This window comes from Brachyhypopomus gauderio, unplaced genomic scaffold (genome assembly GCF_052324685.1).
Source record: "Brachyhypopomus gauderio isolate BG-103 unplaced genomic scaffold, BGAUD_0.2 sc84, whole genome shotgun sequence".
Classification (NCBI taxonomy): domain Eukaryota; kingdom Metazoa; phylum Chordata; class Actinopteri; order Gymnotiformes; family Hypopomidae; genus Brachyhypopomus; species Brachyhypopomus gauderio.
Window position 1 is genome coordinate 374,891 of NW_027506905.1, and position 23,390 is coordinate 398,280.

Genomic DNA, 23,390 nt, shown 5'->3' on the forward strand with positions numbered 1-23,390 from the left:
ACACTTCTGTTGTGTTTTGGCTGGATTTGTAGCGTTTCTGAATTTGCAGCGTAGTGCACGTGTTGTCATTTTGATGAATTTGCATTGCGTATTTGCAGCGCGATACTTTCAGGGCCACCGTACATTCCAGTTACACTGATCGTGGTGGAACAGAATGATCCATTGTCAGATACTATAGCTTCATATCTGTAAACATGCATATAAAAAAAAAAAACACAAGAAAAGCAGCTGTTTGATATCATTTAATCACAATCCCTGCCAGTACAGAATCATTTTTGCACATTAAGTTACACTTCATTTTAAATAATTTTCACTTTTCCCCCCATCTAATTAAAAGTTCCAGTCAGTTATCCTCCCATGTCATTTTAAGAAGAAAAGCAATTGTATTATACAAAAAATGCAATTCAAATTTTCACACAGTGAATTCTTTAAACAAAGAAAAAAAAGGTTTAACAGCTAAATCCACATTGGAGAAATATAGTTCTAAGCATTCCTTAATGGAGTATAATATGTTTAAAAAAAACAAAACAAAACAAAAAAACCCACACACATTCTTACTTATGTTGCAGTTAACTGTGTACCTTAATCTTATATGAACTAACTTGGGAGTAATTACTGAAAATAATTACATGCCCAAAAGTTAGGAGTCACAAAACAACAACAACAACAAAAAAAAAACACAATGATAAATGCATGATCAGCCCCATGTCATGAAAGCCAAATCAACAGGTGAGTGCAAGCAATGAACATGTTCAGCGTGAACAAAACGAAAGAGGCAAACAACACTCCCATCGGGACTCGTACATGATCATCCAATTCAACACAAGCTACAGCTATGAGCTAAAATACTAACGCTGGTGTGCCCGAGGGCTGGGCTCTTCTGCCATTAAAGCTTCTACCCCACGCTGTTAATTTTCCAACTCGGGTGTAGTTTCACACGTCGATGGATCCTTCTCGACTCAGCGTCACGTTAACGCGAGTCATAATGGGAGAAAACTCCCTCCAGTGTGCGTGTCCATGCACACTGCCCTCCTAGTAACCCGTTTCAGACAGAAAATTCAGTTTCAACCATTTTACAGTCACTGAGTGCCTGGTTCTCCCTTCAGCTGTTTAATTCCACAGTAGTTTAAAAATCCAACCATGTTCAAAATCAAGGCCAACATAAGACATAATGCGATCAACATTACCCTATCAGGAGTCACCACTGGTAATCAGCAAGATTTTTCTTTCGAAAATGAGCCCAGGACGAAGAAACAGGCTTTTTACTGTTTGTTGATCATAAATAAGACTAGACACTTACTGAGCCAACACTGGGTAAACATTTTGGTTCCCTTTTTACTCATGTTTCTCCCATGGGCTGATGGGAGGCTGCAAGTTGCTTTGCAACAATAGGTAAAACAGTGAAAGCAACAATAGGTAAAACAGCGAAAGCGGTCTTCCAGTGACTGACAAATTCAGTAACTCGGAGAGTGAGTAGCTAAAGCCCTTGTAAGCGAGAGACCAGTTTATCACAGCGTTTCATGCACGGAAACAAATTCAAACCAGTCTCCACATAAAAAAATGACAAAGAATTACTTTCTGCAAACTGACTGATGTTACAAAAGTCTGTATGGTATAATGGAAAACTAAACCCAGGACTGATGGCTTGACTGGTTACCATCTGTTGGAAACAATAGACATAATTAAACAAGATATTATAAACTTGTGTGACGTCATAAGAGCTGGGGTAAAAAAAAATCATTTAAAGAGCATGTAAATTCTAGATGTATCAGAAATACAGACTGAGTGAGCAGATTCATATAATGCTTTAACTGCTTCTTAAACCTTGATCAGAAGACTAAACAGAAGATGTCCGATAATAAATGCACTTGAAACTAGTGGCCTGCAAAACCCTGAATCTTGGTCAAAGAACAGCTATGCATTGATGATTCTGCAGAGATATTTACAAACAAAAATGCACCATGCAATATGGACAAAAACAATCCTTAATAAATCAAAGAAGCTGATGATGCATGGAAAGGCACGAGTTTCCTACAAGTGATGAAACCTTTTGCTGTTTTTCTCTTACATGGCAATATGCAATAAGTGGTTCTTAAGATGCCATTTCTGCCACTGCAAAAAGTCACTTTAGTGGCTGTGAAGCACATCAGAAATGTGTATTATAGTCCTTTGCAATTTTCAACTTTGCCACTGTATGTGTATCTACCTATGAGGCATTTCGTATGCAATCCTGAAGTCTATGTACATGTCAACAGCTCTTTTGCAAGCAATGACAACATTTAAATAAAATTTAAGTCACATCAAATTGATGCATGAAAGGGGCAACAGAATGTCTCCAGAGATCGTTAAACAGCCATTAAAACAAAAACACATTAACAAATCTGAGAGAACAGAATGCTAAAATAGAGAAGAAAGCAAGTTGTAATCAGTTGGACGCTATTAAGTGAACTCTACATAAACAGCCAGCAGAGATAACAAGAGTGACTGATGCTACAGAATAGCCTCAGGGAATTAATGCTCAGATGGTGTGGTGCTCAGATTAGTGGTGCTCAGATTAGTGGTGTTCACTAAACACGTTTAAAAAAAGTTTTGATAACATACTGCATTACTGCTGGTGAAACAGAAACAGTAACAACTAGTATCATATAGTAACTACTGTCCATACAGCACAGAGAATATGACCAATATATGCTCATCCATTTCTGTTTTGCACTAGAGCTCAACACTTTCTCCCAATACAGCATAATCTGCTGTTTGGTTTCTCACAACATGCATGGCTTTGTTAAGTTTTTGCAGGAATAATCCATTGTGTGTCAAATACTTCACTGTAGTCACCATCACACAAGTTTCACCAGCAGTTAAACTTGTACACAATTTCCTTTGCACTTCATGGTTTAATGTAAAATCACTGGCATCACCAAAAATCTTTTAATTATATTCTCAGACTAAATGAAAAATGAATGTTCTTAAATACTGAGTGCGGACAAAAGTTGAACATAATGAACCTGCTGTCTCATCTCAGTCCTAAATGGATGCTTCAAGGTCTACCTGCAAAACTGGTGGTGAAATAATGCTTGTACTATAACTGAAGTATTACTCAGGAAAGACGTTACCTAATCTCAGATGTAGAGTCTGACTGTTAAATGCAGACTGACCATTTCTGCTACATTGTGGAGAACTAGAGCTCGTGTAGTGAGTGAATTTTGGGCCATGGAGAGTCTCCATTGGCAGTTTGAGGTAAACTCAGAACCTTTAAATCTCGATCGCAGCCGTGTTGCATGCAGTTGTGGCCAGCTCGAACACGACAAACCAGATACATTATCAGACCCTTTTTATGCACGCAAGTCTGGTCTGTAGGAGTAGGGAAAACAACAGTACAAGCCACAAAGGTCTCCAGGCCTTGGACTGAAAACAGTTGTTTTTCTGAGCCTATTCAATCAAACTCAATCCCCACTGTGGCCCCCTGGAGAAATCATTAACCTGCCAATCAAAATGTCAAAGCAACTTCACAGAAGTTAGAGTCCCTCGCAGTTTGAACAGAGGTGATCAAAACGGTCACTCATCTCACAATATAGGCTACTTTATAGAACATAGGGTACTGGCAGTGTGGAAAACACACACACAGACCATTTAACAGAAACCACAGCAGTGGGTTGTGCTATTGGATCAACATTATCATCGTTTTGACTTGCCCTGAAGATCTGTATGTAGATCATGGATTTCACTGAAGAAGTGAAAACAAGATTGCATAAACATTCATAAAACAGAATGTCTCCTGTCATTTTGTCTTTTCTCTTAGACTTTTTCTCCATCCTCAGGATGAAAAATGTAAACTGGTGTTAAAATATATCAAAGCTGAGAGGTATATCAGTGCATGATTTTAAAAAAGAAAGGAAAAACGTAGCCTACAATTACTGAGTAGCACCCCCCCCCCCCAACACACACACATACACACACACACATACACACACCCCTACTGTATTTGTTATGACCACCTCTGAGCAAAAGCAGCTTAGCAAATCATGGAAACTGAGCCATGGCACAAAATAATCAAAATGTAACAAAAAAATACACCAGAATACAACGTTCCAGATTAATTTGGCCATATTTCTTCAGAAAGGCCAGTACAGCAGGGAGAGTGATCAACAGACACCCTGGAGACCAGTGAGACCCACGACAAGAGTTGAGAACAATCTCAAACTGTGCCAGAATACAGGACTTGTAATGGCACCCTAAATCACCCTGAAAAACCTGTCCATCCCTTAATTTTGGAGGATTTCCTAGGCATGTGACAATTGCAAGAAAAAGTAATATATATCTATATATTGTTATATATAATAATACAGAGGCCAATAAAAGCATTTCTGAATTTACTGAACTGGTGCCAGTGTACAAGATCTCTGCTTACTTTTATTTTGCTTGGTTGGGCGACAATATTCAAATACTGACGAGTTTGAAGGGAAACAATCCTGGATTCAACTAAAATAAACTTCCTTGGTTTAATTTAAAAGTGCTGGGGTGACTGAGATTTTGGGGATTTTTTCTATGTTTTTGTGAATCTTATCAATTTTTGTCCTAGAATATGCAGTCAAACGTCAACCACACTATGAAGGACCACAGATATACCAACTTGCGTGAAGAGAGAAATGACAATCAACAGAAAGTAGAACAATAAACTGTTCAACTGAATTTACAATTACACAAGCATGAAAAGCGATAAGTTAACTACCAAGAATGTAGTTTGAACCCGTTCATTAACTACGAGCAACACTCTAGTGAGTTTGATAGTGACGATAGTGGACTAATTATCAAAATTATTTTTACTGCGTAGACTGTTGTGACGCCAAGTAAACACTTATATTGATATAATGCTTCTCGCACGCCTTGGTTTCCAAGGCAATGAGAGAAATTGTTTGTCATAGAAAAAAAAGGAACTTCATTCACAGAACAGAACCAAAAAAGGAAAAGAGCAAATAAACAGTAGATACTGCTTATTTCTACAAACATCTGCAGGTGTAAACTGAACAAGACTGAACTGTTCACACACTCTACCCACACCTGTCTACTTATGTTAGTGGTTGTGTGGAAAACGCAGTTCTCCTCCACGTAGCCCTTATCTCATGGAACATATGGAATGCTCAACATCCTGGTACTGCCACGCCAGAAGAAGTGATCCAGTGAGAGCCGAGCATCTGGGACGGTGGCAAAAGAGGGAGGGGATGGTTCACTGTGGCTTTAGTGAGATATGGGGTAAGAGATATAGGGTAAAAGATATGGGGTAAGGGATATGGGGTAAGAGATATGGGGTAAGAGATATGGGGTAAGAGATATGGGGTAAGGGATATGGGGTAAGGGATATAGGGTAAGAGATATGGGGTAAGGGATATGGGGTAAGAGATATGGGGTAAGAGATATGGGGTAAGAGATATGGGGTAAGAGATATGGGGTAAGGGATATGGGGTAAGGGATATGGGGTAAGAGATATGGGGTAAGAGATATGGGGTAAGAGATATGGGGTAAGGGATATGGGGTAAGAGATATGGGGTAAGAGATATGGGGTAAGAGATATGGGGTAAGGGATATGGGGTAAGGGATATGGGGTAAGAGATATGGGGTAAGGGATATGGGGTAAGGGATATGGGGTAAGGGATATGGGGTAAGAGATATGGGGTAAGAGATATGGGGTAAGAGATATGGGGTAAGAGATATAGGGTAAGAGATGGCCTTTGTCCTGCAGGGGGCAAACTGAATAAACAATGGGGGAGAGAGAGCGAGAGACAGACCCCAGGGGAAGGCGTGGAACACACAGCCAGAGTGTCTGGCTAGGAGCAGTGGTGAACCACCCCGTTCTTTGACAGATCTGGGCTGCTGGCCACCAGCTCGGACGACAGGCTGAGTGAGGAAGTCTTGCTGGTGAGGGAGGACATGCTGCCGGCCAAACCACAGTCCTGCACCGCGGAGCTCAAACCGTTGGGGCCCTCACTATGAACACACAGAGAGGAGAAATGAAACACAGGGACACACGGGGGGTTCTGACCCACGGGTCTTGTCTGACCAGAAACATCGGGGGCTTTGGTCTTAACCACTTGCATTAAAAACACACCAACACATGTGTGAGAAGCTGTAAGATAACTCCTGGCACAGAAGTTGGCCTAGGGCAACACACAGCACACGGATGCTCTGGAGAACTACAGTATTTCCGGACTCAATATCTAATACTCTAATAAATCAGCTAACTCAACTGAGAATCTGCATCTAAATTGGAGTCAGTAGATCTCTACTGATGAGGGTAATCCAGGGTGAGTGTGGGTCTTACCTAAGGGATAGCTGATGCTCCTCACGCTGCAGGTGTTCACCCTGTCCATTCTCACTGGACGTTATTAATTTGTATTTCATACCAGGGGCTACATGACTCTCCTGCAATACAAGTCAGATATAATAGCAAAGGTTAAGCTTCTCCAACATTGACCAAGGAAAGGTGAACAATCACAAACTATTGAGAATTCCCTATTCTCCGACCCCGTTTCTTGAGATCTACCTTCCCACAGAGTTTAGTTCCAAATCTCATCTAACGGTCCTGAGCCTCTTAACGTGACCTCAAATCCATGATTGTGGGTTATGGAAACAGGCAGGAGTTTGAACCCTGCAGCCTTGAGGTTTCGGGGCCTGGCCCGGTGCTCCGGTGTGGCGGTTGGCCCGCTCCTCTGGGCGGTTGTGGTCCGGAGCGGCTCGGGGCTCCTCTTTCTCTGCCTGCCTCTGGCCTCTGGGGGAATGTTGTCGCAGCTTTCTACCCTCACTATTAGTGCATTCCATACATTTATCCTCTGTTGCACTTACATAAACACACACATCACAGTCACATGTAGTTTTTCCTCAAGTGCTGTACGTCTCAGGTTCACTTTCTGCTCTTCTTACAGGAGCAGCAGTTGGTGAACTATTGCAGTGGTCATTTGTGTAGTTACAGTTGGTGAACTATTGCAGTGGTCATTTGTGTAGTTACAGTTGGTGAACTATTGCAGTGGTCATTTGTACCGTGTTCTTTCTGCCCTTCTGTCTTTCCCCTTTTTACTTTCTCTCCCCTTTTTTTCTCTCTTGTCCTGTATGGTTCACCTAACCCCGTATTATACACCGTATTATTGCACCGTATTATACTGAATTGTTTTCATTTGATCCTTACATAAAACAAAAGTTGTCCTCCAAAGATTGAGCCAAAAAAACCCCTGCAGGAACTTAAATATTGAGAACATAAATACTGCTCTAGAATGTTCTTCTTTAATCACACCAGACCATTTTGGTTCAATATTTCTCCATACGTTAGAAAACTACATTTACATCCGACAATGCTGGAATGTTAGACTTTGCTGACATCTGTCATTATGAATGGGCCTCGAAAACAGACATGGTCAAAACACAGTTAACACCAATCGCACAAATCTACGAGAGCAGCCCCAGCAAAGACTGGTTCCGGCTCAGTGGGCTTGCTCACCATGGCCATCTCCCTCGTCCTCATACCGATCTCCCTCTCCACCTGGTGAAGCTCCATACTCAGCTGTTCACAGGACACGGCAGCAGTAGACCAGTCCCCCGGGGCAGCCTGGCCAGATGACGCACCCGCCTCCCTCTGCACACACACTCCAGTGCTTGAGCTCTGCATCCGACAACGTTACAGTCAGTACCATTTCATGTTTTGGATTAAAAAATTAATAAAAAGATTGTTATTTGGTATATATTCATCCAGATACCTAGCAAACGAATGTATTAAATGTAGCGATACCCTTTTTTCATACAGGGGGTTTCAAAATGTATGTTGATACAAAACTTTACAGAAAAACTACATACCTTAATACATGCAAACCAGGCCAATGTTAAGATAACTTTAGTACTGGCAGTAAATGCTTTATTTAATTGCTTTATTTCTTAAGCGTTGTGCATTTTTAAGTTGTAATTGTGTTTCAATGAGAAATTGAATTACACAGGAATGACAAATAAAATCCTGCACACCCAACAGAACATGGAAGACATGTGTAGAGGAGAGAGTACCTCCAAACATCGCGTCTGCTGCGTGATCTGCTGATTGACCTGCTGAAGCTCCATCCTCAGCTGTTCTCTATCCTGGGCAGCAGGGGGCAGACTGGAGAGGACAACATTTCATCAGATAAACACTTACATTAACAGTTACATATTTTTGTAAAAAATATACATGCCTAAACATGACAATTTCATACAAACATGTATTTGTAAGATTTCATTTCCGTCATAAAGACCTTTGAACTGAGATATCCCAGGGTGGTTTGGAATATACCACACACACACACACACACACACACACACACACACACACACACACACACACACACACACACACACACACACACACACACACACACACACAACACACACACAACACACACACAACACACAACCTTTGCCACAATGTCTGAGATGTATGAAAGGGCTGTGAAAGTGGCCTCACCGTTCACTGAAGTGGGCCTGGGACGACATGGCTGGATGTTGAGGGACAGAGGCTTCACTCCAGGCTCCATGACTCCCGTAGCCATAATCGACTGGTTAACAAAACGCACAGAACCTTTCAGCCACGGGCCAACTTACACGCCAGGTCGGCACCTCCATCAAAAAATCATGTTATCGTCTTTAGCTGTTAGCATTATAGCATCTAAGTGGCTTGGATATATTTCTCATTGCACTGAGGGGGCGTGGTTTACCTGTGGCGCCGGTATGTTTGGCAGGGGGGCCTGGCAGCAGGCCGGCGGGCTGGTAGCCCGATTTAGACGTGCGCGAGATGGCGCCGAAGCGAGAGACGGTGGGCAGTGAGCCAAATGGGATGATGGGGTCATCGTCTTTGACCTCCGCTCGTCTCTGCAGTTCCAGGGCAGGTTCTCGCAGGACCTTATCCACGTTCTGCTGCAGGGAAAAGTGACATTTACACCCGCAACTATTAGAAACATCCAACTTATATCCAACACAAACGTTTCTCACTTGATTTATTTATTTTTTTATGGGGAGAACTGACAAGAAGGTAAAGCAAACATGGATTAGGGAAATGAAATGCATTACACAGAGCTGTGGCTGGCATTTATTACACGAGACGTCTTGGTGCAAAGCCTCATAAAAGGGTAGTAAACATCACTTCCTATTTATGGCTTCCCTTTGATACGGCCTTTGGTCCATCAGTGTGGGAGAACAGAGCAAACTCAACAGAGCAAATACCGATAACCTTCGACCTCTGCACTCCCACTTAAAGTCATTATAAGCACACCACCATTAAAAAGGTCTGCATTCTTTAACCCTTTAATTTAGCCATGAATGAATTCTGAGATCATCAGTACTGATTATGAAGTTTCTTTCTGATCTTAACAGAGGAGCAGAGGTTCTTCTCACCATGTCCATGTAGCCTCCAGCCACGCCCTCTTTGGTTTTCATGTCCTTGGTGCCAATGTAGGAGACAAAGGTGTCACATGACCATGGAGAGTACTGAGCAGCATAGTCTGGCTCCCTGAAGCTCATGAAAGCAGGGGGGTTCTCCTCCATGGCCTGGTGATCATAAACAGCAGTATACACTTCAGTACTTGTAGCCAAACGTCGATATAGTCAAAGTTTCATTTTAACCCAGACACTATACACTTGGATTTAGTATTAAAAGGAAGCCAGCTCGGTCAGGTGAGCTAAAGGCGGCGCGGTGCATTTCAGGCGAATTGCTGGCGGTATGGTTTGTGTGCTTACATGAATCTGTCCCCTGACCTCTTGGCTGTAGGCAGGGTCGTAAGAGTGAGCTGGGTTTGGGGAGGAGGCGAAAGGCAGAGGGGAGACCACCTTCCGCTCCTCCAGCTGGGCCATAATCTCCTTCCTGCGCCGGTGCAGGTAATCCAGGCTGAGCTGCGCTCGAGGATAGACGTTCTGCACACGCACACACACACACACACACACAGGCTGAACAACGCTGGACCGTTTCTCTTAGGAGAAAACATCTGTATATATACAGTGAGTGGTATTTGCTTAGCAACGTTTCCCCCCAAGCACCTATAATACAAAACGTTAAATATTCCTGAACACGACTGACTTGGTTCAGGATCGCAATCTGTGTGGCACTCTATGGTTAACTTCTTTGTTAAATTGTCATAAAGTCACTACAGGTCCACTTCAGATATCTTTAAATTTGTTAGATCACTATATGCAATGTCAAGTGTCAGCCAGAGTGGTCAGCATTTCACCACTAAAGTCAAAGTCAAATTTATTTATATAGTGCTTTTCACAACACACGTTGTCACAAAGCAGCTTTACAATCGTATGGGTCCAGATCCCTAATGAGCAAGCCAAAGGTGACAGTGGCAAGGAAAAACTCCCTAGATGATGGGGATTAGGAAGAAACCTCGGGAGGACCAAGACTCAAAAGGGAACCCATCCTCCATTGGGCGGCCCGTTAACACAAGTTCATGGTCACAGGGTGGTTTCAAAAAGCCACGCAAGCGTGTTATCTGGAGTAACGAATCGCGCTTCACTCTCTGGCAGTCAGATGGTTCAATCTGGGCCTGGCCTGTCTGGTGTCTAGTGTAGGTCTCTTATCTCCAGTGGAGGGTACTGTCATTGCTACAGCATACAAATACATTTTAGACAGACAATTATATGCTTCCAACTTTGTGGCAACAGTTCGGGGAAGGCATGTTCTTGTTCCTGTATAAATGTGTCCTAGTGCACAAAGCAAGGTTCGTAAAGGCAAGGTCTGACAAGTTTGGTGCAGACGAACTCAAGTGGACTGCACAGAGCCACACCCTCAACCCCACTGAGCACATACAGGAATGAATTGGAATGTGGATTATGAGCCAGGTTCTCCTGAGATACACCTGCGCTACTCCTGCGCTACTCCTGAGCTACACCGGTGCCCGACCTCTCAAATGCTCCTTTCAGCGAATGGGCACAAATGTGACACATGAAAAAAGTTTTGTGGAAAGCCATTTCAAAGGGAGACTGTGAGACTGTTGGGGGGGGAAGTCCATATTAAAGACTGTGAGACTGTTGGGGGGGGGGGGGGGGGGGAGTCCATATTAAAGACTGTGAGACTGTTGGGGGGGGGAGTCCATATTAAAGACTGTGAGACTGTTGGGGTGGAGTCCATATTAAAGCCCATAGTTTTAGTAATGGGATTTCCAACATTCTTATATAAGTGTGGTCACGTGTCTACATACTTTTGAGCATATAGTCATCGTTCAAAGAAACTACATATCTGTCTTACCCTGCCAGATCTGATTAGCCCCGGGTGGCTGTAGCTAGGGTTAGGGTCGTATCTCTCTCGTGGTGGTTCTGGGAGATAGGCGGAGACTCCAGTCGTTTGTGGTTGTTGTGGAGGTACGTCCACTGGACTCCTGACGTAGGACTGGGGCGGAGGACCTCCGTAAGCAGGCTGGCGGCTACTGTGGTGCATGGGGTAGGTGTAGCGGGGGTCGGAGGGGGGGCCTTGGTACTGGCGCTCTGGGGCATAAGAGAAGGGGTCTGGGTAGGAAGACAGGCCTGGATCTGTAGCCTGGCCAGGGTTGCGGACGTAGCGAGGCTGCGTGTGTGTGTGAGTACAGGAGTGACCTGCACCAACGACAAGGGGTGAAAAAAGGAAAATAAAACACACACACACACACACACACACACACAAAACAATCAAATACACTGTTAAAATGTAACAGTATAAAATAATGCATACATACAATAATGCATTAACAATGCATTCATACAATGCTTCTAACAATCTAATAATTTTTTTTCTAATAATCTTGATCCTTTACCCGTAGGATAGTGAGAGGACTCGTAATGGGAGGCAGACGGAGGTGCTCTGGGTTCAGGGTAGTAACTCTCCGGTGGAGGGGCAGAGTACTGGTGCATCTGGGGGCCTCTGGGGACTACAGACATGTGCTTGTGTCCAGCCAGGCTGTTTCTGGCCCCTCTGGAATGAGGCGGTGCAGACATCCCCACTTTAGGGTCCATCCTAGCCGAAATGAAACAATGTTATTTACTATTTACAAAAATGCAGCAACTTGATGCAACAGCAGATTGAGTGACAAAGTATAACCTAAACGGATCAGAACTAAATAAAATGACTCACAGGTCTGGAGGTGAACCAGGGGCACTGACGCTCCCCGGGTCCGCCTTCATCTGCTTGTTTCCTGGGTTGTACGAGGGGTCAGAGCCCCGGGAGACCAGGTGACTCAGTCCGGACCCGGGCCCCACCGGGATGATGCCGTTAGCGACAATTGCCGATTTGTGAGGCAGTCCCTCCCCAACCAAACCCTCGTCGGGCAGTAGGTCCATCTCGTTGAGCTGGGTCAGAGACTGGCTCAGTGTCTTCCGCATGGGCAAACGCTTGTTCATCTTGCGGTACCTGAGCGGCAGACCAAGTCGTCAAAAGGCAGAAAATGTGCGGAAACGTACGCGAGACGCACTGGGTTAGCAGCGGATGCGTTTGAGGGCAGCGACTCACTTCTCCAGCTCCTCCTGAGAATGGGCGAAGGTGCAGCTGGCTCCCCGGGGACATCCACCCTTCTGCTTCATGTCCCGACACATGTACGTCTTGTACTTACTGTGCTGAGGGGCCTGAAGGGGCGTTAGTGGATTTGAAGGATGAGCATGGCACAAACGTGATGGAAAATCAGGACTGTCATGGTGCATTAGAGTTGAAACTGAACTCTGTAGGGCAGTGAAGGTACCCAGCCAGGTACGGCTGGGCAATTAATCAAAAATACATCAAAACTGACATTGAGAACCTCTAACCGAGCTCTATCTATTTTGTCCCTGTCAGTTATTTAGGTTTTTGGCTTTTAATTATATCATACAACATATATACTTAATATAAATATATGTTAATACTTTGCCCACTGTTCTTGTACTTAAAAATATTCTACTGCATATGTAGTCCGTGACCAACCTATATATATAACAATATGATCTCTTTCATTAGAAAAAAATCCCAGCTTTAATAATTGACCACTTGGGCAAGGGCAAAAAAAACAGCAAAACCCCCAAATCCTTCATTAATCGTAATCAAGGTAAAATGATCGTGATATTGTTTTGAGTTCATATCACCCAGCACTACAGCCAGGCGTGTTTTATTAAGAGCAAATCAGTGTTTAATAACTAAGACTGGAGCCATACGGCAGGTCAAGGATGGATGGAGTTTCTCACCTGCTGTGGGTCTCCACCTTTCTTGCTGTGATTCTGGATGAAGTCCACTAGGCCATGAACCACAGTCTTGACTGCCACCAGTCCTTTGTCCAGCTGCTCCCAGGTAGGTGCAGGGGCATCTAGCATACGTAGGAGAGGCAAAAAAAATATGTTTTTACATTTGCTTTATAACTTGGCCTTTTTATTTTGAAACATATCCAAATATCAAATACCCTCACATGAAAGCCCTTTGTACATTGATAAATAACAAGATGTTAATGTTAAATCCTGTGAACTGGAGCGCGAAGCCACAACAACACAAGTCTAGTGAGTGATGAACTACACTACAACTGCAGTAGAATTGCTTGGTTTAGTATTCGCAAAAAAAAAAAACCACACACATACACACACCACAGTTTGAAGAAAACAAATGAGGTGGTGATGAGTGAAACAGGGCCGCACGAGGGCACACACACCTGGGCTAGGGTCAATGTCAGCCAGCAGCTCTAAATGCGGTCTGAGGCGGTTGAGGTTGGCTGGGTCTCCCGTTCTCTGCAACGCAATGGTGAGTTCCTGCACACTCTGAGCAAAGGATGCTGGAGTCTGCAACTGGAAGTAAGAGAGAGAGAGAAATCACATACCAGGTGAACATCACCAAAGGATTACCTAACAAAATGTGACTCAAACCGCAATACAACACAGAATATGACTGACATGCTTAGATCTATTCCAACATGAATAATAAAAGTATATAAAGAGCAGGTGGTATCAAAGTGGGTGGTCACCACACAGATAAGTGTCAAAGGATGTTCTACTCCAATGTACCTCATCATTTTATTATCAAGTCCTTCATGAGTCAAGTGTAAAACGGGCTATGACTAAAAACACAGCTTTGTATAATAATGCAGCCAAACAAAGATAAAGCCATCAACTTAGAACATCGTTGGCACCGTCTAATGAGAGGTTATCACACTTCTGAATGTAGGATTTCACTGAATGAATGAAGGAATGCAAGACATTCCCCTAGCTACTCCAGCCAGCGTTTTCTTTTTGAGGACCACACTGACATGTGTAGGCCAAGCAGCAGCTTGTACTCCTCCTACCTTGTCTATGATGGACTGCATGTGTGACTTGTGGGACTGGTCCCCGTACAGTAGGGAGGACCACTGGTCCGGGGCGATGCGCAGGCCGCCCTCCATGGCGATCTGGACGATCTGGGAGTCGTGCTCCCTGCGCAGGGCCTCGTAGGTACGAAACTCCTCCTTCAACTGCATCAGGGACGAGTCCTCATCACGCTTGGTCACCTGTCGAGAAACCAGGGGGGCCAACAAAACAACAAACTCCTTACTGACGTGCAGGCAATACACAAACGAACCTTATAAATACTAAATACTGCATATAACACTAAAAACGCTAAAAATACTGCATGATAAAATTGCTTTTTGTGACTTGGGCAGGAAATGTGTAGGTTTGTTGCTTTTTTGTGCATTACAACTACACTTTGTCTGCGTACCCTTTACTAGAAAGGCATTTATTCATTCACAATGACGTCCTGTGCAATGTGCTTTGTGGCAGATCAGACAGTGCAGCAAAATAAAGTCAAGAAGACAGAGAGAGGAAGACAGAGAGAGGAAGACAGAGAGAGGAAGACAGAGAGGGGAAGACAGAGAGGGGAAGACAGAGAGGGGAAGACAGAGAGAGGAAGACAGAGAGAGGAAGACAGAGAGAGGAAGACAGAGAGGGGAAGACAGAGAGGGGAAGACAGAGAGAGGAAGACAGAGAGAGGAAGACAGAGAGAGGAAGACAGAGAGAGGAAGACAGAGAGAGGAAGACAGAGAGAGGAAGACTGAGAGAGGAAGACAGAGAGAGGAAGACAGAGAGAGGAAGACAGAGAGAGGAAGACTGAGAGGAAGACAGAGAGAGGAAGACAGAGAGGGGAAGACAGAGAGGGGAAGACAGAGAGGGGAAGACAGAGAGGGGAAGACAGAGAGAGGAAGACAGAGAGGGGAAGACAGAGAGGGGAAGACAGAGAGGGGAAGACAGAGAGGGGAAGACAGAGAGAGGAAGACAGAGAGAGGAAGACAGAGAGAGGAAGACAGAGAGAGGAAGACAGAGAGAGGAAGACTGAGAGAGGAAGACAGAGAGAGGAAGACTGAGAGGAAGACTGAGAGAGGAAGACAGAGAGAGGAAGACAGAGAGAGGAAGACAGAGAGAGGAAGACTGAGAGGAAGACAGAGAGAGGAAGACTGAGAGGAAGACAGAGAGAGGAAGACAGAGAGAGGAAGACAGAGAGGAAGACAGAGAGAGGAAGACAGAGAGAGGAAGACTGAGAGAGGAAGACAGAGAGAGGAAGACAGAGAGAGGAAGACAGAGAGAGGAAGACTGAGAGAGGAAGACAGAGAGAGGAAGACAGAGAGAGGAAGACTGAGAGAGGAAGACTGAGAGAGGAAGACAGAGAGGGGAAGACAGAGAGAGGAAGACAGAGAGGAAGACTGAGAGGAAGACTGAGAGAGGAAGACTGAGAGGGGAAGACAGAGAGAGGAAGACAGAGAGAGGAAGACAGAGAGAGGAAGACAGAGAGGGGAAGACAGAGAGAGGAAGACAGAGAGAGGAAGACAGAGAGGGGAAGACAGAGAGGGGAAGACAGAGAGAGGAAGACAGAGAGAGGAAGACAGAGAGAGGAAGACTGAGAGGAAGACAGAGAGAGGAAGACAGAGAGGAAGACTGAGAGAGGAAGACTGAGAGAGGAAGACTGAGAGAGGAAGACAGAGAGAGGAAGACTGAGAGGAAGACTGAGAGAGGAAGTGGAGGAGGGACCTTAAAGCAGGAGGCTCTGTACAGCAGCTGCACCACGTGTCCTATGCTGGTTTTGGAAGCTTGGGGGAAACGTGGCTCCAGCCTCTGGACCACAAACAGAACCAAGACCTTGCGGGACAGTGCCGACCCGTCCTCTAGAGCCAGCAGGACCAGCTTCAGGGCCTCCTCCTGCATAGCTGAGGAAAGAGGAAATCAATCATTATTTTATGAGCTTAAGTGAGGTTTTTATATTGGTCTTCTAAGGACAACTGCTGCATTGCTGTTATCCATATGTCCATGTATAGTACCTACTTGCTAAAGGCAGAGATGCAACAATAATATCCCTGCTGCTATATAATGAATTAGTGATATGTAACATGGTAACACTACTTTCGATTTCTCCAAATTGAATTTAAGCTATTCTGTTCCACCCACAAATCCACGTCGAAAACCACTTTCTCTTATTAAAGATCACTGGGTGTGAAGTACACCACAGAAATAAACACCACTGCATGCAAACACATCTGAAACCACAGAATACACTCCCAACAAACCTCACCCATTTGTGCTATTAATTCTTCTAAAGGTACTTATGATTGAGCAATGAAGGTATGCATGAAAATACTACACCTAAAACGGCATATCAAAACTTGTCATATGGTACATCAAGAAAGCAATAATAGACTATATAATAATAATAGACTATATAATAATAATAATAATAATAATAATAAGACTATATAATAATAATACTAATAATCATCATCATCATCATCATCATCATAATCATAATAATAATAGACTATATAATAATAGACTATATAATAATAATAATAATAATAATAATAATAATAATAGACTAAATAATAATAATAATAATAATAATAATAATAATAATAATAATAATAATAATAATAGACTATATAATAATAATAATAATAATAATAATAATAGACTATACCACTGGGCTTCAACATTAACACTTCTAAAATACTGGCAGAATAAAGTAAAAAAATCAAGCTATTCAGAATGATCTAATGTGGCTGAAACATTGATAGATTATTGGTAGATCGTTCTGTTAGTGCTGCCAGAAGAATGCGTGTGTCACCAGGGCCGAGGAACTGGCAGCCCCGCGCTCTGACAGCGGCCCACAGGTTGGAGGAGAGCTGCTGGGGGTTCTGGTGCTGCAGGATGAGCTCGGTGACCGTGCGCTCGCCCAGGGAACGAGCCGCCCGCATGGCCCGCACACGCCCCTCTTCCTCCACCAGCTGACAGTGCACCAGCGTCACCAGCTTCCTCTGCATGGGCCTGCTGAGAAGACTCTGGGTAGCACTGCCCAGCCCTACACCTGCACACACACACACACACACACACACACACACACACCACACACACACATACAAATGACATGACTAGGGCTACATTATAAATCAGTGGGGTGGAGAACAGTAGCATTATTACTTTGAAGTGCTGGAGATTTATATCTTTGCAGCATATTTCCGTGTTTGGGCTTTCTGTTTTATCTATTCTGGGATCCGGTTAAGCACCTACTTGAAACTACAGGTGTGTATCTACCATTTGTTTCAATACACATGGCTTTAAGTTATACCTGTTTTATAACATTAGAGGTTTGATTGGGCTGCAAGTTAGTTAGATTTGGTTCAAATGAGCCCATCAACATGGGGTGACAGCATTTATGATCAACATGACAACCAACAGCATGTTAAAAACACCTTCTCAAAAGGGAGAGAGTAAATGGCATTTGAGCGTAAACATCACGTCAAGATCATCCAGACCTCTGGTGTTGCTGAGGGGTTTGAGGTAGAGAGCCAGATCCTCCACACAGGTACGAGCTTCATCATAATGCTTGGTGTCCTCAGGGCCTCTCACTAAAGTGACGGTCTGGAGCTTGGGTGCCTGCAGGAGGAAAGATCACTGTATGAATCAGAGGACTCTGCACAGACTGTACCCAGAACAGCTGCTCTGTAGAGCTTATGTAGCCAGCTTACTTGAACACTGTGATGCTACGAAAGCTCTGGCTCTGGCCCATGCTTAGTACAATGAGAAAATTCATACTACTCAGGGGTTCCCTGCTTGGGGAAAACTAATTTGTGTTGCTATTAAACAATTAAAATGGTTGCCTAACTGTAAGTATAGTAAAGAAGTTCCAGTAGCAGACAATACTCGAAAAAAATAACATCCATTTTGTTGTTTTTGGAAGCTGCAAAGTCTAAAAAGGTGGCTTGACACCTTGACAAGTTCTAACAAGTTATGCAAAGTATGCAAAGCATTGAATGGCATGATGCAGGCTTTATGTAAAATGTTGACAGAAGTGTAAACTGATCCACCCTCTCCTGCAACTTCCATGGTAGTGAGTCATTATGACAAAGTTTGGACTATAAAAATGTCTAATCTGACTCAGCAAACACAAGTGTGTGCACGCATGCACGGGCCCCGCCTCCCAGCACGCATGCACGGGCCCCGCCTCCCAGCACGCATGCACGGGCCCCGCCTCCCAGCACGCATGCACGGGCCCCGCCTCCCAGCACGCATGCACGGGCCCCGCCTCCCAGCACGCATGCGTGCACACACTCCCACATACACCACCATTTTAGTGATACTGGAACCACAGCCACAAGTTCTATATATTGGAAAGCTGACACCCCAAACACCCCCCCCTCCCCTGGAATAAACACCCCTCTACACATCCGTCACCCCCACCCTCCTCCCTTCCTTCATTTATTTTTTGATGTGGTCTATTACCCGTAAAGCAGCAGAACACCGTACCTCCAGTTCAGTGTGTGCAGGCTGTGCACCTTCCTTAGTGATAAGCACATGTGTCTGAAACAACAGGTTTCACTGCTAACTGGAAATGATGAAAAATGAAAATGCAATCTCGTGTCCCGATCATTATCTTAAAACACAATTGCTTTGCCTAGGGTAGTGTGCACATGTTGAGGTGGTTGCTTGGGTGTTTCTGTTTCTGAACATGCAAAACAAGTGAGCAAAGACACAAACATCCACTCTGAGACCAGAAGGAAATGGAGCTAAAAAATACCACACACAGGTACACAGTGATCTGCCTTCACTGATGGGCAGGTGAGTTCCTTAACAATATGTTGTTTGTTAATCCCCATTCCAACGAGAGTTTTTGCAACGTTAACATTGCAGACGCCAGAAGCAGACCAACCATGTAGTAAAAAGCTGTGATTGTTTTTTGTTGCTGTAAGCATCCTGAACAAACTCAGGATCTTTCAGGATCTCTCAGTATTAGTGTTGTGTTAATACACTGCAAGGTGTGTCAAGATCACCATGTAGCATAACAGTCAGGACCGCGGATCGTAGCTGCGTGGGCCGTGACACCCTGGTGGCGATGGAGTACCTCACCTGACCACAGACCAGCTGCAGCAGGGCGGTGTTGACGGGCAGCAGCTCGATGTCGGTGCTGATGGCGGTCTGGTCGAAGGGGCAGGCCTTGCGGTGCAGCTTGTTCAGACACATCTTGCAGACGGTGTGGCCGCAGCCCAGGCTGATGGGCCTGCGCACGTTCTCCTCGAACGTCTGCGTGCAGATGGGACACAACAGAAACTCCGTCCATTGTGGCGCTTGTACGGGCATCGTAACGAGAGCGGGACTCCGCTACGCTGACCACGCCGGGTTTCCGTCGGATCGGCGCTCCTCGTGGACGCAGGCGGGAACGTTTGGTTGAAAACTAAGGTCAAAAGTCCTATAGATTCCACAGGAATCAAAGACTGAATGTCCAGATTTTTAAAGATCTTCAGGCACTGTGAACATTTAGCACACAGTGCTGAATACATAACCTGTAGGAAACAAAGAAAAGGCGTATTTAGCTTGTTTGCTCAACATCAGTTGCACTCTAGAAACAGAGGTGTAATGTAAACAGGCTACACACAACAGCTGAGATTATGACTTCTGATCTTAAAAACAAGGGTAAAGAGGATAGATTGTGCTCAATTAATTTCAGCTGGAAACAGTTCTACAGTGCAAAAATAGCAGCCAAATGATCTTGTTGAGTCACTTCTGAGACACCCAAACATATAATGATTATGTCAGATTAGTCCTTTTATGCTACAAGCTAGTTCAACCACAGGTCGTCCTCACTCCACTGCAAGAGCACATAATTATCATCTCTTTGTCTACAGAAGGACTTTAGTTTTAACATGAACAAAAGCAGGGGATTTCAAGTGACTAATCAAACTTTGTAAAGCTAGCTGCATGCTGTAACCTTTCACACCAGGAAACACAGAGTAGAGGCAATTAACCAAAAAAAAAACATTTCAGTTTCTGCACTCTGAGTCATCGAACATTAGAAGCAGAAATGCTGTGGTAGGCCTCATAAAAAACAATATAAAGTCACACAAAATGGTACTGCAAGCTATTATGATCAAAACTGTTCTGGAAATTATGTTTACATTATCTATACCACCCATATTTAAAATCAGCATGCAATGTTGTGTTTCTAATGACTTTAAAATTTAAAGAACAGCTAGCCTAGTTTACGTGATACCTTCACAGAAACCTGTAAAACTCATTCACACTGGGCCATGTTGTAGAATGCAGTCATTTGAATCAAATGAGCTGTTTTTAATACATTACACATTCAAAAACAAACCACAAAAGCAGGGCAATTTGCTTAAAGCCCATCTAAGTCCAGCCTAACATTTATAGTCTACATGGTTGATATTCAAAATGGGCACTGCTTATCTCTCCATACTTCTGTGACATTCTGGCTGCAAACTTCCTCTTATACGATTAGCCACATATCACGTCTCCTCAGCTCACGCAAGTCTGGTTCTGGACGACTTCCCTCTCGCTAAAATTAGATCCTCTGTAAGGAGTAGGAGTCCTTCCCACTGTTTTGAATTATGCACCTGAATGATTGGTTATTCTACTGTGACACTACCATAAGCATTATGTAACAACAACCAGGAAAACAGCCTTGTTTTATATGAGCAGACAGAAGTGAGCCAACATTTTCTTTGATCTCCAAATGATTCAGGAAAGGTGCTCTGAAAATGCAGTGTAATGGTAAGAGGGAAATGGTACTGAAAGCAATACAGAGTGGAACGCCAGATAATGGTGTAACAAAAAGCCCCAGCAGGTTTACATTTGGATCTTGGACTAAATGAGTTCTTATGAGTAAGCGCTGCCTTCTGGGAATGACGTGACTCACTCATGTGTCACTGATCTCGGCGCTTCTACTCAAAAGACAGTTTCAGTAATGTGTGCCTTAATGGAAACATCTCTTCAGCCTTCACTTTGTATTCTTCCGAAAATATGGTTGAAAACACGATTTGCCTGTCTCTTCAAAAGCAGGGGAAACTAGGTAAACGTAAATAAGTTTCAGATTCTTTTAAACAGTGCAGTACTGAAATTAATCTGAACTTCAAGATAGCTCACTCTACAACTGTTGCTGAGAAAAAGCGAATAACCCAAAGTTCTTAAGAAATTAAAGGCATAACCAAAACTTTTACTGGGACATTGTACTTCCGTTAAAAACAATGTTTATACCTGCCAGACGGAAACCAAACCCAGAAAGTAACAATGTGGTGATGCAAAGCACAAGTAAAAAAGGCAGGATGCCTTCATTCGTACCACAGATCTGCACTGGGCCTTTAGGATGTAGCTTCCCTGGCACCAGCGCACTGCCAGGCCAAGCGTGTGGGGTTGTGCTGCTTTCATATGGCCACACTGCGTTACATCGCGTCCATCTTCTGGACAGAACCGGAGCATTATAAACATTTACCACATCCACCAGAAACCCTGCGCTAGGATCTATTTCCTCACCCCACCCTACATATGTGCACACTATCCTCTCACTTGTAGAGATGTTTCCTTCAGGGGAGACTCGTGTTTTCATGTTTAACGCTTTTGAGCACAACTAATGTAATGGATGCGCATAAATGGAAGATAAACACTTCCACTGAAAGATTAAGATATTTATGTAAATATACGGTCCACTTCACCGCTGTACATGTGCTGCTATTAACCTATTAGACATCTACCTCACACTGTCGATCAATCTAAACGTTTAAGCCCTTGTGTTCACATTTCAACAACTTTTTGTATGTAACAAAGAGTTAGCTAGCACGCTAGTTATCCTAGCTAGCTCATTAGGACGCTTACTCATCAGTTATAAACAGTGACACAATATCAAGATACATCGATTTATTTGTCGAATAATCGTCTGATACACTCGATGAAGACACTGTAGATATCGTCCACGCCACGCAGGCAGCTACACGGATAAATGTGTATTTAAAACGGGCATGTGAGCTCTGACGGTAGCATGCAGGTCCAGTTAGCTCCACCAGGACGGGACAAAGCCCGTGTGGGTCTGCACGGTGTGGGGAGGAGGCAGGAGGTCTGTGTGGGGAGAGGTCGGTGTATGGGGAGGTCTGCACGGTGAACCCTTGTACACTCCCTCTGGTCCCTCGAGTGGCTCATCCGTCCACCCAGCTCGTTATCTAATATACCCACAACTCACATCCCTCTAACCCCAACAGCCCCAGACCTTCTGGAAACACAATGTAGCTCTCTCTCTCCATCTCTCTCTCTCTCCATCTCTCTCTCTCTCCATCTCTCTTCACAGCTAGTCTGGTACTCTCACAGTTGTGTGGAGCTGGCCAGCCTGCTGGGGCGATAAGGGAGGTTATCCGGAGCTAAAGGTGAACACCAGCCCGGTTATCCGGAGGTGAACACCAGTGATGTCCGAGTGTATCACACATCCAGGCGGCGTCGCGTCTCGTGTTATAACACTAATATCACCACAGCTGGGCTGGCCTACTGCAGCTAGCACTAGCCGGCTAGCTAGCCCTAATGAAGCTGTAGGTTAGTAGCCAAGAGCTTCACCAAACACAGCGGAGTTATTAGGTGTTAATTAAGTGTATTATGTGTTAATTAAGTGTGTTATTATGTGTGTTATCGGTCTGAATATGATGTTTCCACGCTAATGTAAGAATAAAATACTAGTTACCTAGCAACTCAGAATAGGGCTGTTAGCTCGCTATGGCTAACTACCTAGCAACATTAGCTGGCTAGAAAAGGATTTATCTTTCTACACAGGCGTAAACTCGAGAGTGATAATTAAATAAAACTTTTTACTTACAATTTACGTTTGAACGTGTTCATTCTTCAGCGGTTCATGGCGAAATGTAAGGGTGTAATCTGGGTGGCCATCCCGACCGGGGTGTGTTTACTGGGCAGGCTGCTTCAAACTAGTCGGCTAGCTCGCTAAAGCTACAGGCAGGAAACGGTCGTGGAAAGTAGAGAGTGCGCATGCGCGACCGAATAACGTGAACAGGGTCGTTCAGCTGTGAAGATCTTCTGATTTGTTTAACAAAGATGAGCAGTTGGTAAATTTGACACAAATGTGGTAGTCCACGGGTTTTCCCACCACGAAATATTTATTG

At 44.1% G+C, this 23,390-nt stretch overlaps 1 protein-coding gene across 3 annotated transcripts; it reads right to left on the reverse strand.

Annotated features, from left to right (window-relative positions):
* Positions 1–229: 229 nt before the first annotated feature.
* Positions 230–23,222, reverse strand: rc3h1a (ring finger and CCCH-type domains 1a). 3 transcript variants are annotated; one of them, XM_076991598.1, is made up of 20 exons: positions 23,087–23,222; positions 19,345–19,778; positions 17,754–17,874; positions 17,066–17,305; positions 15,979–16,154; positions 14,265–14,465; positions 13,638–13,770; positions 13,183–13,301; positions 12,482–12,594; positions 12,107–12,382; positions 11,790–11,989; positions 11,249–11,592; positions 9,742–9,915; positions 9,400–9,552; positions 8,724–8,919; positions 8,474–8,564; positions 8,041–8,131; positions 7,487–7,648; positions 6,317–6,417; positions 230–5,982 (listed from the first exon to the last, which is right to left on the reverse strand). In XM_076991598.1, exons 2-20 carry the CDS (start codon positions 19,573–19,575, stop codon positions 5,823–5,825), a joined length of 3,282 nt encoding a protein of 1,093 aa, XP_076847713.1. In that variant the 5' UTR covers positions 19,576–19,778; positions 23,087–23,222; the 3' UTR covers positions 230–5,822. The 3 variants fall into 3 exon arrangements, with proteins under 3 accessions (XP_076847713.1, XP_076847714.1, XP_076847712.1); XM_076991599.1 differs by having other exon boundaries at positions 7,487–7,621; positions 8,724–8,922; XM_076991597.1 differs by having other exon boundaries at positions 8,724–8,922.
* Positions 23,223–23,390: the final 168 nt, after the last annotated feature.